General features: G+C 36.9%; 1 protein-coding gene across 11 annotated transcripts in view; it reads right to left on the bottom strand.

The window, feature by feature from the left end:
• Positions 1-15,272, bottom strand: part of LOC756927 (5'-AMP-activated protein kinase subunit gamma-2) — a 63,573-nt gene that overhangs the window by 21,908 nt on the left and 26,393 nt on the right. For 6 of the 11 annotated variants that reach the window (XM_030990486.1, XM_030990489.1, XM_030990488.1 and 3 more), the window contains one exon: positions 14,437-14,600. In XM_030990486.1, coding sequence (XP_030846346.1) covers positions 14,437-14,600 — 164 coding nt within the window. Of the gene's footprint in view, positions 1-4,103; positions 6,188-14,436; positions 14,601-15,207; positions 15,224-15,272 lie in introns of those variants that run through there. The other 5 variants (XM_030990487.1, XM_030990495.1, XM_030990494.1 and 2 more) reach the window with 3 other exon arrangements.

Raw genomic sequence — 15,272 nt, 5'->3', positions numbered from 1 at the left:
TCTCCATCTCAGTTTTCTCTGTGGGCCTCATCTCCAATCTATATCTTCAATATTTGCTATCCTCTGGACACCATTAAAATGCATCTTGCCCTCAGGGTCTCTCTCTCTCTCTCTCTCTCTCTCTCTCTCTCTCTCTCTCTCTCGTCTCTCTCTCTCTCTCTCTCGTCTCTCTCTATCTCTCTCTCTCTGTCTCCGTCTCAGTCTCTAATTCTCTCCTTTCCTCTCTCTCTCTCTCTCTCTCCTTTCCTCTCCTTTCTTCTCTCATTTCTCTTTCCCTCTCCATTTCAATTTTTCTTCATAGGCCTCGATCATCTCCAATCCATATCTTCAATAGTTGTTATCCTCTGGGTACCATTAAAATGCATCTTGCCCTGAGCAGGGGTCCATCAGGTGTTCAAGAGCAAGAGCTTGATCGGAGCAATCATCAGAGAAGCCAAAATAATGATAATCACGTCTAGGACTTCACGTCCCATGCAATTACATAGCACTATTGACATTCAACCATTGGCCACACTCCTTACCATATGGTTACAGTTTTTCATTAATTCTCAACCTTTTCCTTAAAACGCCATCAGGTTGCCTAGCTTTTGCAATGCTGTTTATTAAATTGACAGCTCAAAAAACGTGAAGGGTACGTGTAAGCTGATATCATTGCACATCACCATTTTAACTCACAGCAGAGAAAGTTGAAATGTTTCATAAGGGTTAATCAAAGTCATATGTATATTATATTTTAAAATAGGTCTTAATGATAAAATACCAATAATTCAAACTGCTACTTGCTTTTGTTTTTAATTTAAAGATGACAAACAAGTAAAATACATGAAAATTATTCATTACATAGTCCCTACTTTACTTTTGTTTTCCTTTGCTTTTGTAACCCTTGTAATTGACATGATAGATTTCTTAACTAGTGTGACACCTGGCATTATTGTAAAGTCTAAATTGCATTTGGATTCAGACGATGACATTTTAGCTTCTAATATAGTTATGTAGGCATTTTACCAAGACAACATTGCAAATATCTTTCAAAAACACCACGTAATGTGCCACCCACAGGGATAACATTTTGTGGAAATGTTTTGGCAATCTCCGACACATTGATTGATTAGATTACATTTTCAAATAACATTTCTTGGTAAGAAAAAAGAATAATGCGGCCTGTGATCTCCATAAATGACATAACTATTTTTAATGAAGTCTTACAGAATTACCATTGTATACGATTCCCAGAAACTTCAGAAACTTTAGAGTATATTTTATTCAGGATTCACAATAAAGATTTCTTAGACCCGTTCTCATTCACTTCATTGGAGCGGTCTAACTAAGACCCATTCCTCAGGAGCAGTTCTTAGGTGAGTGAGAACGGTCAAAGTGGTCCAGGAAGTGGACTTCTGGACCGCTCCAGAAGACCACCTCGGGAGGTGGTCTTGAGGAACGGGTCTTATTAAGAGCGGTTTGGACCGCTCTAACGCGCCATGTGAACGGAAGCGTACTTTGACCGGAAGTGAGCTAGTGACATTCCGTGCGAAACATGTAGTACGGTACATACGGTTTGTATTCTGCGCGCGAAAAAATTGACCTGCTGACCTGAGCTGCCATAGCAACAAGACCACTTTGACTCGTGGAGCGGTTTGAGCCTTAAAAAACTGCTCGGAGTGTGAACGCTCGCAAAACGTTCCTCAAGACCCGTTCCTCTGGAGCGGTCTAACTAAGACCACTTTCAAAGTGAGTGAGAACGGGGTCTAAGAGATATGTCAAAAAAAATTCCCTTCTGCCTAAGGAAAGAATCTGATAAATGTCATCGTTTACATTTGGGTCGCTACGATGTTGATCAAACATTCATAAGCAATGGTTAATAAAGAGACATGCCCTGATGTCATTCTGTTTTTAATCATCTAACCGAGGGGGTGGGTCATCTCTTATAAATGTCATCTCCACAGCAAATCATGCATATCAATCTCTTACAAGTTGAAAAACTTGATCTGTTTATTAAAGGAGGCACTTGCACCCTGCTTTATCGCATATTTTAGGGGGCAAATGTTTTGTCCTCAGTATTGTAGCTATCATACCAGTGCCAGGAAAAGAAATATAAAAGGGAGCAGAGGTTTTATAAGTAGAAAAATGCTCTAGAAACTAGGAAGAAATATCTGAAAGTACATATCGTCCTTGTTTTCACGAAGTGACGGTAGTGAGGAAAATCGTAACGCAAAGTGAATGCAATTATTTTTCACTACCGTCACTTCGTGAAAACAGCGACGATATATATATTTTTTTTCTTCATACATTTAAAACAGGTTCAGTGAACATAAATTTTGACTCATTGGTTTATTTTTATTTTTTAAATAAACATTTGTATTACAATATTATAAACACTAATAAACTTATTATTATTATTATCAATATTATTACATATATTGCTATTATTATTATTATTATTATTTTGTTGTTGTTGTTTGTTTGTTGTTGTTGTTGTTTTTTTTGGGGGGGGGGGGAGACATATTTGCAATACTAAAGGATGAGTTTATGGGAACCAGTGTATACTGTTTATGCTCTCTCAGTTAGATTGTTGTACATGTATATCTAGCAGCTGTTGAATCTACCCATCATCATCAACCGAGTCACAATGATGAATGAAGCAGCTAGCCCAGCCTAAATCATCCCATCTCAAATAACATGGGTTTACTTACAGCTACGTGTATGTAGCATCACCGCTGAGATATCAACTTGACTTTGAAGGTACCTTCTCTCTCCTTTTTTCCTTTTCTCTCTTTCTCTCTCTCTCTTTCTTTCTCTCTCTCTCTCTTTCTCTTTATCTCTCTCCCTCTCTCCTCTCTTGATCTCTCTTTCTTTCTTTCCTCTCTTGATCTCTCTTTCTTTCTCTCTGTCTCTCCTCATCTCTCTGTCTCTTTCCTCTTCCTTCTCGTTGCTTAAGACTGTACACACATACAATGTACTCTATGAATGATTGCTCCACAGTTAATTTTTCTGCACTCTCTTCAACCCTGACTCTAATCATGATTTTTCTGCACTCTCTTCAACCCTGACTCTAATCATAACCTAACATCCAATTTCAATCCCAATGCAACTCCCTGACCAAATCTTATGGGTACATCACATCTAAGATATCAACTTGACCTCTTCTTTGTCTTCCTCTCTTTTTTCATCTCTCTCTTTCTCTCTTGCTCATTAGCTACAGTCTACATCTATAATAAAAATAAGAAATAGCAAATCTCTGATATCTCTCTTCTAAGGCTTTGACTGCTCTACATCTTTTATACTTCAAACGTGACACATATTTCTCTCTTTATCAAGTAATAAAAAGAGAAAATGGATTATACCTGTAACTACCCGATTGGAGTCGTTTCATATAACATAAGCACATTTATTTGAAGTTGCAGGCATTATAAATGCTAATGACCTTCTGCTTGACTCAATAGTGTCTGTCCGTTCGTGCCTTCTTCTTCTTCAAGCTAATCTGCCTCCTTCACTGCTGAAGCTGCTTGCAGATGTAAGTGCATGTGTGTGGCGACATAGGGATGCCCAGGTCTGCGTACATGTACATGCCCTTATGCCAGCCGTACAGAAACTTTTCATTCTTACCAAAACACAAGACAACCATATTCCTCTATTTCTGTTGTACCTTTACCTATAGTATATTCTACCAAAACTCAATAGGACCTTATTCCTCTACTTCTGTTGTACCTTTACCTATAGTATTCTACCAAAACTCAAGATAACCTTATTCCTCTATTTCTGTTGTACCTTTACTTATAGTATTCTACCAAAACTCAAGATAACCTTATTCCTCTACTTCTGTTGTACCTTTACCTATAGTATTCTACCAAAACTCAATAGGACCTTATTCCTCTATTTCTGTTGTACCTTTACCTATAGTATTCTACCAAAACTCAAGATAACCTTATTCCTCTACTTCTGTTGAACCTTTACCTATAGTATTCTACCAAAACTCAAGACAACCTTATTCCTCTATTTCTGTTGTACCTTTACCTATAGTATTCTACCAAAACTCAAGAGGACCTTATTCCTCTACTTCTGTTGAACCTTTACCTATAGTATCCTAATATCCTATCAATACTTACATCCCCTTGGCTCTCCTCCACCTCCGTCTCCAGAGCCATCGCCTCATCGATATCAATCATCTTGAAGATATGATCAAATCACTCCCGCGGAGATATGATCAAATCACTCCCGCGAGGATCAGATTCAATCTACTGGGAACTTAAATTCTCTAATGTACTCTCTATCTCCCTTGCTGATTGCAGATGGCGATAGTAATGTTAAAAGCTTGGTGTTACAACATCTATATCAGATTGCGGATGGCGATAGTAATAGAAACGTTAAAAGCTTGGTGATAACAACATCTATATCAGTGACGATGAGTTGTCTGAAATGTTATTCCTCTAATGAGCAGTTGCCATGGCAATCACAAGTAGTGAAAAATGTAAGAAAGAGAGCTTGAGGTGGTGAAACAGTATCACGCCAAGTTGTTTGGTTTGATTGTAATTGATATTCCTCTAATGTACTTTGCTTTCCGCTTCAAGGACTATTAAAATCCAAATGTTGACAAGCCTGGTAGTGCCAGTAGAGTATAGTCCGCAAAGCGTAGCCGAGCAGAATGCAAGCCAATAAATTATATTCCACAGCACTCGAGTTGCAAATATTCACAGGTTGTAGTCAAAAGTTATCATCATGCAGATCCTGGCTACCAATGGAAAGCTATTTCATTCATGAATTAGTTTCAGCGTAACAATTAATCCTCATCAGTACTTTGATAATAAAATGTTAGAAATCAATGGTTTATTCATACGATACAGGGATTCCAGTAAAAACAATCCTCATGTACTGTAGCTTGTAGATTTCACATGAGGTAAATTTGCTCAAAGCCACCAAACGACATTCAACACATCAGTTTTCATTTCCAAGGAAAATTATAAAGACAAAAACAAATCCGCTTATGGTCTGATCAAGGAATGCAACATATCTACCGCTTGGTGATTAATCACTTTGCTGCCGACTGTCTCCGTAAGTTGGCAACAAATGTGAATCCTGATGAGTTATGGCTTCCACTATATAAATGAATGAATCCTGCAGTTGAAAGCATAGACTTGACGAGCTCGTATTCAGCATGCAGGTACCTTGATATTTTCATGCATTATAAATTGATTGAATGCAATTATATTACACCGTGTGATGAGCCAACCTACAATGTTCTGTGGGTATGATGTAGTCACACACGTTAGCAAGCACTTTCTGAATAAAGATAGAATACCAGGAATAGCTCACAGCTGATATTCACATCAAACTGCCCATTGAAGGGTTTCAATAGTCTGAAGATATATACCTCAATAATTACGATGAAATATCATTATGAGATAAACCTGTCCTTGTTACACAGCGAGCAACTATGTGTGACCTCGGTTCATTGATGGATTACAGTCCGGTATAGAGGAAAAGCAGCTATACGTCAAAAATTGTTGTATATTTCCTGGTTGACGATGATACACATAGACATTAATGAGCTGCAGTATATATTCCAAGACACAGGACAAATGAAGAGCTGTATTCCTTGATCTCCGATGGGTAGAATCACCAGTGTAGCCTGGCTGAGCAAGAAGACAGTGAGATGGGTCGGAGAGAGAGAGAGTAACGTGAACCAGCGTTATGCTAAAGAGACTGAGCTTGAGCTGTCAGAGACCTGAACTGACCCGGTTCTGGCTAGCTTCCCACATATAAGTACACCACCATTACCATCGCAGTGAACACAACAATGCTACGCTCTGAGTCCTGCCAGCCGCCAGCAATCCAACCGAGAGCATATACTCAATTTACCATCCCCAAGCCAATAACGCCTCTACATGTGCTGTGTGATGGCTGGCGTACAGCTAGCCTATGATAATATATAGCACCGGTAGTGGGATTCCAGCCGTGTGATACCGCACTGCACAAACCTTTGCTCTGCATTGCTCACACACTATGTACATGACCCTATAGTTCTATGTTACGTCTCAGTTCAATGAGCATACTCAATGGACCCCTATTGGCGGCGTTTATCGAGTCAGGCTCAGTTAGAATCTGATACTACACGCTGTCCTATTAGGGATTCTGGATTGTGATTATTTGTATGCCTTGTTTGTGTTTGCCAAGAGATGGACTATTTGCATTGAAGTGCTATAAATAAACTTTAATTTAAGTATTCTATACCTTCGCAAATTAATGGTTGGCTTTTATGAAAGGGTGCAAAGTCAAGGACAAGCAAAGTGCAAATCAGTAAAATTGGCCGTGCCTAAGTAGAAGGAGTGATTCTTTGATGGTTGATTAACTAAGATGAGGTTCCAAGGCATCAGTAAATAGATCATGTCACTTTGAAAAGGTAGCACAGAGGCTGGCAAAGGGTAATGGTGGGTTGAGAGTAGAGTGAAGGGATGGAGAAGAGAGAGAGAGAGAGAGAGGGGATGGGGAAGGGGGTGTGGCACAAACAGAAGACACATGTAGAAGGAAAGGGAAAGAAGTAAGAGGGAGAGTGGGATGGGGGAGGGAGACAGAGAGAGAGAGAGAGAGAGAGGGGATGGGGAAGGGGGTGTGGCACAAACAGAAGACACATGTAGAAGGAAAGGGAAAGAAGTAAGAGGGAGAGTGGGATGGGGGAGGGAGACAGAGAGAGAGAGAGAGAGAGAGGGGATGGGGAAGGGGGTGTGGCACAAACAGAAGACACATGTAGAAGGAAAGGGAAAGAAGTAAGAGGGAGAGTGGGATGGGGGAGGGAGACAGAGAGAGAGAGAGAGAAAGAGAGAAAGAGAGAAAGAGTGAAAAGATGGAAAATGGGGTGTGGCACATTACAAAAGACACATGTAGAAGGAAAGGGAGAGAAGTAGGAGAGAGAGGGAGAGAGAGGGAGAGAGAGGGAGAGAGAGGGAGAGGGAGGGAGAGGGAGAGAGAGAGAGAGAGAGGGAGAGAGAGAGAGAGGGAGAGAGAGAGAGAGGGAGAGAGAGAGAGAGGGAGAGAGAGAGAGAGGGAGAGAGAGAGAGAGAGGGGGGGGGGGGGGGAGGGGAGAGGGGATAAGGGAGACAGAGGGAGACAAAGAAAGACAGCATGAAAGACAGAGAACAAGAAACAAAGACGGGTTAAAATTGAGAGACAGAGTAAATTGAAAATGATATATCGTCCGGCTCATTATTCCTCCATTTTGAAAGGTTGAAAGATTGAAGATTGAAAGCGATGCCATGTCATGGAACCTTTAATGGTTCTCGCCTCCAGTGGTAGTGCCATATTGATGGAGGAGAAGATACAAAGAGAGGGAGATCAAAAGAGAAGAGAAAATATAGAGAATGAGAGAGAGAAAGAAAGAGAGAGTAAGAAGATAAATAGTTTGCTACAGTTGATGTTTGTCACAGTTCCTTTGGAACATTATGTATTTAAAAAATATGCCAATCATGGGATTCAAAAAAAGTAAAACTAGAAAATTAAACCAATAGATAGAGGAGAGTAGATAGCCTAAAAAAATTACAACATATACTAGTACATAGTCCATAGAGAAGTAAGAAATAACACTCAATTTAAGATAAAAGACATATTATAAGCCTGTAAGAAAAGGGACTGACTGTGCATCCTGTAAAATATGGAAACCAATTGTTCATAGCATCAACTCCTGCTCTGTGGCATTTCTACCCTATCTTCTCTTGATAGTCGATACATGTAAGAAAGCCTTGAAGAACTATCTCTTTCTGTAGTAGTGCTACATCCTTCTCTGCTTAGTAATGTAAAGCTCATAGAGAATTAACCTATAATAAGTATGCGCTAGACAAATTGAAATTTATTTATAAGGGGAAAAAAGAAACTTAGATACAATTTTTTTTAATAAAACATTTTTATAATGGAAACTGTAGGAAGAGAGACGCATTTCACAGCAACCCTCATTTAGCATACAATATCAGACAGTCAGTGTGAACCCTTTCTATTTGACATCTAAACATGGACTGTATTAAATATCATGACATTAATGTTGACGTCTGATCAATCTTCATCTCATTATGTCTGCATGTTGTCTCGAAGGCAACCCTTTATGTCCCTATGAGAGCATTGGAATATATGCATAGCACAACCCTACAGGCAATTCATGCAATGCGGAAAACAAAATGAAGGGCAATATATATATAACCTTTCTCAAGTTGAGGAGTCTTGTGTTGAAAATGGTGAACGTAAGGGTAAAACTTCAAAGTGAGTTCCAGTACTGGTTGAAGAAAAACAATCATTTGAGGGCTGTCTCATTTTTCATGAACATATGGAAGAAGTTAATAGTAAAACATGAGGTTTTCAAACTAGTCATTTGGGCAGACTAAGATCAAGAATTTAATTCAGGTCACAATATCTCTAATCCTATAATTCATATATGCCAAAACCATTATTTTCATATTGATGATATTCAGCACAAACTTGTGATTTCTTATGATGTAAATGATCTTAAATTCTATAAAAACTACAATCACTTTTTCAGATTGACTTCCAAACAGTATATTTCAAAAATACAAAATACAAAAATGAACATTTCCGCCACATGTACTTTTTAGGGTTTTTGGATAAAGTTAAAAAAAGAAAAAATGGTTATATTAATTTGATTTAATTTGTTTGTTAAAACAAGTTCCTCACAAAATATCAAGCTGCTGTAAAGTTCACTCCTCTGTAATAAATGGAGTATTCAACCATGTATCTTCCTTTTTCTCTCTCTCTCTTTCTTTTCTCAGCTATTTAGTGACTCACTCCAGTATATTTTCTTCAATAAAACATAGGAGATTCATGACTAACCAGGTAACACTACTGGGGACTTTATGAATGAAGCTTGCTCTGAATGTATCCTAAAGATTTACCTCATACTTTTCTTTCTTAAGATCTTATTGCCATCAATCACTTTGTCCCAATTTCCCCAAATAAAACACTTTCACTTAAACAACCTCTGCATCATTTTAGTCATTTTATGTACAAAGACTTGAGAGAGCTACGTTGAAGTACTTTTAAGGGAATGAATTCAATTCACTTCTCAAGATTTATAGCTTACAATGTCTGTATGACATGGATTGCATTCAGTTATTTTAATGTTGTAGTGAGACAACCAGAATTGATTGCATCTTCAAGACAGCTTCAAGACAGCCATAATAAATCAACACATGTAGAGATTGTGTCCCTCTTCAAATATCCAGTTATTCTATTTCATTTCTCCTTTCTCAATTACCTTACTCTCTCTTTCCATGCTCTCACTTAATAAAGGAACCCTAAATGTCTCCTCTTTAGGTCTTATTCAGCTTTTACATTTTTCCTGCCTCCCTATTTAATGCTAATGTAAATTATGAGTACATACAATTTGCAGAGCAGAAGTGTGCCCACTTTTTTTGGGGGGGGGGGGGGGGGGGGGGGGTGTAATGTTTGCCCAATCATGAAGAACACTGATCAACATTAACAAGCTGGTAGATACACAAAGAAAAAAATTATAACAAAATAAGTGACTTAGTCCAAAATTTAGCTTCTCTTGAATTGGTTTAATATTTGATCCACTCTTTCTTGACCCTCCCATCTCCTTCCCTCATCATCGATCAACCCCTTTTCCGCTCCATTCCTGATTATTGTTTTAAATTTAAAATTGATGAGTATTTGTTTGACAAACTGACAGGAGCTTGTAGCTTGGGAGATTAATGACTTCCCCAAGTCAGCGCTCATCAATCAAGACATTCTAAGAAGTGCTCATTCCTATTGCTATAAGTAGAAGTGTGCAGAGTGAAAACATTTTCACTTAAACATATATATGGTGCTTATTCAAAGGAGTTTCATTTTCAGTTATCTCGAACTTAAAATCTTTAATAGGGTCAGTTTGTGACAATTATAGCAGAGAAATAACTGAAACAGGTCATTGAAAAAATTATAAGGAAGTTGACGTTTGAAATTTGTAGTTGATAGAACATCAATGTGTAACTCTCCAATTTCATATGCAAGTTACTTTCTTCTTAGTTTCAACATGATGCTTCTCATTTTTAGTTTCCCATTGCCCATTTCACAGAAACAATATTGCACAAATTCTATCTTGTTCTGTGAGGCTTCCATGAAAATCATCTAATCTTACATAAAAATTAGCATGTGGAATTGTTCATGGTAATTTGTGTATCAAGAGATGATAGCTACTCAAATATATATTCATATTATATTTATTCTTGGAAACCTACAAAAACAAGCTATGCTTTCCAGTAGGTTCCCGTTTCATTTCATAATTTTGAACTTACTTTGTCAACTATGTTGTCTATTATGCAAACAATTGATATATGGAATGGAATAAATTTGAATCAATCAATTTAAACATTGGCTTCCTCTCCACTCCCGTATTTTTGTTTAAACTTTTAGTTTTTGCATACGAATGCTTTCATAACATTGCCCCCTTCTTATTTACATGTAAGTGAACTATTATCATTATATCTATATTATATTATTATAAAATCATAGAGCTGCAAATTTGTAATTGATCATATCATTTTTGTTTTTCTTTGGTTTTTACTTCAATTTTACTTCACTGCAACTTTAAATTCTAGACAGTGACTTTGACGTGATTTCCATTACAGCCTACTGATGTACATCATTTACCACTCTAGCATGTGTGTAACATGTCTTTCAAGTATAGCGCTGTGCACATACATGTAAATGCGTCCTACAGCTGACATTTCAGCCATATCATTAGCATTAAACATTAGAAGGCCCTGGGTGTTTATGAGCAAAACGTGCAGAGTACACCATATGAATCAGGATGCCTGAACAAGTTACCATCATTCTACTACACAGCTTCACACATTAGCTGATGCCACAATCGATCACAAGCATCCATTTTGTAATTAATTTTCGAAAAAATACTGTATATTCCACAACATTTTTTAAATTTGACTGCCAATTCCATGTTTAAAGCTATAGGTAATCTGTTTATATAATTTTTAAAAGGGTAAATCAAGTTTTTTTAAATTTATCCAGCACTCGGCTTCAAGCCACATAAACATTCTTTTCTTCAAAAGATCAACAATTTTTGAGAGCTTGATTAAAGTATCATTTGATTGATGTATGATATTATCTTTAAAAGAATATGTTATTTAACCATATGGATGTGACAGATCTAATTTATCTTAACTAAAATTTTTGAATGAATGATTTGTAGAATGAAGTTTATTATTTACTGCCCTTGTGGCTCTGAACAGATGGAACGCATGCTAGAGAGATAAACCTTGTCACCTAGCAGATGCGTCACATTTGCAACCATAAAATTCCCTCCTACAAAATTTATTTTGTAGGAGGGATCCTTCTGATTGAGTATCCTCCCTCCCCCCCCCCCCCCCCCCCCCCATTAAAATAAAAAATGTTGACAAAGAACTAGAAGTCAATTTTATTTGGCCTACAGTGACAATTTAGAGAAACCTGAACCAATTTGGAGCTTTATCTTCAGTAGATTATTTATTTAAAAAAACATGTCCTATTGCAGAACATACACATGTTTTAATTAGCACCAGGCCTAGTACCTCCTTGATTTTATGGAGACAGAACGTCATTCAATTGGCAATACCGTTGATGGTTTCTGTATTAGTTTCAAGAGACAAGGCCGACAGTACCTTAAACATTAATAGCAAAACTGCATTAACATAAAACCTCCACTCTGCGGCATTTAATTAAGTTACCATGTCCGTTGCAATTTTAGAAGGTCTTTCATCGTCTCTCATTCATCCCTGGGAACATTTCAAATTAAATGCAATTTTAAAGGTACTATCTAAGGTTTTACTCTTGAGAAATCTGTCCAAAAGGTGCGAGGAGGCATGATTATAAGGGTGATAGCAATTTCATGGAATATATGTTATACAATCCCTCTAGTTATAATAATATCAATATCATATTCAGAGGTGTTGTGGTCTGGTGGATAAGTCACCGAACTGCAGATCACAAGGTACGGCGTTCAAGTCCCGCTGCGGTACTAATGTCCTTTGGCAAGATGTAAATCTACATTTGCCACTTTCCACCCAGGTGTAAATGGGTACCTGATATGCTTGAGCGCTAGTTACTTTGGCAGCTCAGCTACGACCAGGGTAATATGTGTAAGCGCCATGAGCGTCAGAACCTGGCGGACACCGGCGCTATATAAATATCCATATTATTATTATTATTAAATGTCCACAATATAATTATTGAAAATCAACAGCAATTGTGTCTTTAAAAAAGAATGTTAATCCTTTGACCTGAACCTTCTTAAGTTGAAATTTCATATTTCAAATTTTCTCACATTCAAAATTTAAAAACAAAACTATAAACTAGAAGATTTTATCTGAATGCTGAACATAACATTCAGAGTTATTTATAAAGTAAGTAAGTAATTTCTGGACTGAAATACTAAACTACCCCGGCACCCTCCTCCTCTAAATTTGAATTGTAATAAGACATTTTTGTAATGTAAAAAAACAAGTGCATGGTTACAAATTATTTCATTTACCTGTCATGATTAATTGTATTTCAATAGTCAGAAAGCGAATTGCGTACATTACGTGTTGAAAAGTAGGAAAAGCCATAATGTTGGTCCTACTTACAGGTAACAACACCTAATGTGTGGTTATAGTTTTATAAGAGTTGATGTTTTTCTTTTTCTGGCATTCATGTGACTCACTTAATTCAACCCTTACTGTTACTTTGTATTCACTGTTTTCTTGATTTTGTATTTGCCCAACAAAATACTACTACTACTAATAATAATTTTTGTCTTAAATGTCCCAGCTAATGCGCGAGATGAGGCACTGTACATTTTTGCATTCATGGCTTTATATTAATTAGACTGTAGGGCAAGTCACTGTATTGTGTTGTTTCGTAGTCCCATCAGTGGCAGTCGTCCAAACCAGTATGAAAATATAAAGAAAACTATTACAAACATATGTTCCGTTTGTTCTCCTCATTTTATTTACGGGTTCTCGTGAAAACTAATTAAAGATAATAATTATGTTGCCTCCTAATATTTGTGGGTAATGTGCCGGGAAATCGGAGGTGTGTCCAATTCAACCAATCACGAGGCGGGATTTTGCCTAAGTCATTGTCCTCGTTCGCTACATAGAAACATCTAACAACCATAATGGGGGATGACGCCGATGAAGTTTTGTCACCGATACAGAGATAAAGAGGTGTTTTATTCACTTCCCGACTGTGAATGATGTCGTTTTGAAAGAATTTACAGACACCAGATACTGGTCATCTTGTAACTCTAGAGGGCCCCCTTCATCCTGTTCTTTTGTTACCCATTTAGGGGAGCTATCCACTGTTCACTTTCTGTATAGCTGCTGCATTTGTTTCTACAATATATATATATATATATATATATAATATGAAATCACACTAAAATATAGTTGTACATTAATATTCATTAACCTGGAAATGACAATTTCAAATCAATCACACTTTTTTGTGATTTGCCAAAAATTATCAATACCACTCTCTTATCCTTTCTTCATCATTTCATATCACGTTTATTTTGATAAAATACTCCCTCTCTCTCCTAAAAAAAAAAGTCAGTTTTTTATTCTAACTTTCTCTGACTCCACCAAGGACAAGTGAGGGTTGATTTGACAGAATAACACAATGGCCATTTCATAAAGGCAGTTACAATAAAACATTTCTGTTATTGGTAATCTAATAATGCACAGAACTCACCAAGAAAACCTTGTGCAAAATCCTTTCATCAGATATAATTCACAAATCCGGTCACCACGTTTTTATCTTCATTATTCATAATGATACTATTCACAGGTGAATCACATAGTAATCATCCTGTGACAACCACAATTTCTACTTCTTTTTCTTTCTCTCTCTCTCTCTCTCTCTCGCTCTCTCTCAATATTCATCATCTACAAGTGAATAGTTTACTTGTCTAATCACCTTCCTCCTTGATTATTATCAGTTCTTATCATTTGTCGGAAATAACAAATTTTATGACACTGAGCCAAGAACCATTCACAAAATTTGTGAACATAAATGTATGTTAGAAGAATCTTGTTTAACAGCAAGTATCCACACATTGGAATCCTGTTAACATTCAGCAAATACAATTAAAATAAAACAATAATTTCATATCAAAATAAATCCCGACGATTCATCATCTAGTTACTGAAGACCAACTTACCGGATGGAAGTAGCTTATATCAGTTCTTGTAACTTGTCGGAAATAACAAATTTTATTACACAGAGCCCAGAACCATTCACAAAATTTGTGAACATAAATGTATGAGAGAAGAATCTTGTTTAACAGCAAGTATCCACACATTGAAATCCTGTTAACATTCAGCAAATACAATTAAAATAAAACAATAATTTCATATCAAAATAAATCATGACGATTCATCATGATCTAGTTACTGACGGCAGACTTACCGGATGGAAAGGTACAGAGGCGGACTCTCCCTGGTCAGAGAACTGCCGGACGAGGACCCGCCGAGGCAGTCTCCTCTCCGGCTCTTTGTTGTAGTCCTGCAGTCTGAGTTGTTGAAGGCCGCTCACGTAAGAATGGGACCCGGTGCTGCTGGGAGATCCAACTACTGAAATCAACAAAAAAAATATGATAATGATAATATCATATTTATGAATATATAGTGCTTTACACATCTATAATGTCTATAGATGTTTTTTTACAAGTTAAACATTTTTAATTCAATTTATCTTTCCAGAATTCGATAAAAATGCCAATAAGAACATACAAAACAACCTACAAACAAAGCAATGTAGTAAAGATATAAAGATAAACCGTTTCGTTGACAATCAGCCATAGACGAAAGACATGGCTGAATGTCAACGAAACGGTGTTAAGTCTTTTGTCAATTCTGTTTGTTGCTACGGCAGGCAGCCAGTGAAAATGAATTCGTTTAATCAATTATGTTGTTTAAAAAAAGACAAAATATGTTTCGAAGTGAAGCCAGATCTCTATGATCTGATTAATTAACTGAGACTTTATAAATGATGCAACCTGAGTTGTTTAACACCATTCAAATACTGGAATGGTCCTGGAAGATCAAATTCTGAATAGTTATTTCTTTAAATGGAGTAAGAAAGAGCTACAAGTATCTAGAAATTGTGGACAAGATACATTGCCCAGTGATACAGATCAGTCAATCATTTGATCTCATTCATCCAATGTAAACAACTTACGACCAATCCACTGCTTATGACTGTCACATACATGAGAGTAGACATGAGAGCTTACATTTACAATG

This window comes from Strongylocentrotus purpuratus, unplaced genomic scaffold (assembly GCF_000002235.5).
Source record: "Strongylocentrotus purpuratus isolate Spur 01 unplaced genomic scaffold, Spur_5.0 spur5_scaffold_19, whole genome shotgun sequence".
Taxonomy (NCBI): domain Eukaryota; kingdom Metazoa; phylum Echinodermata; class Echinoidea; order Camarodonta; family Strongylocentrotidae; genus Strongylocentrotus; species Strongylocentrotus purpuratus.
This window is presented reverse-complemented; position numbering and strand designations above follow the sequence as displayed.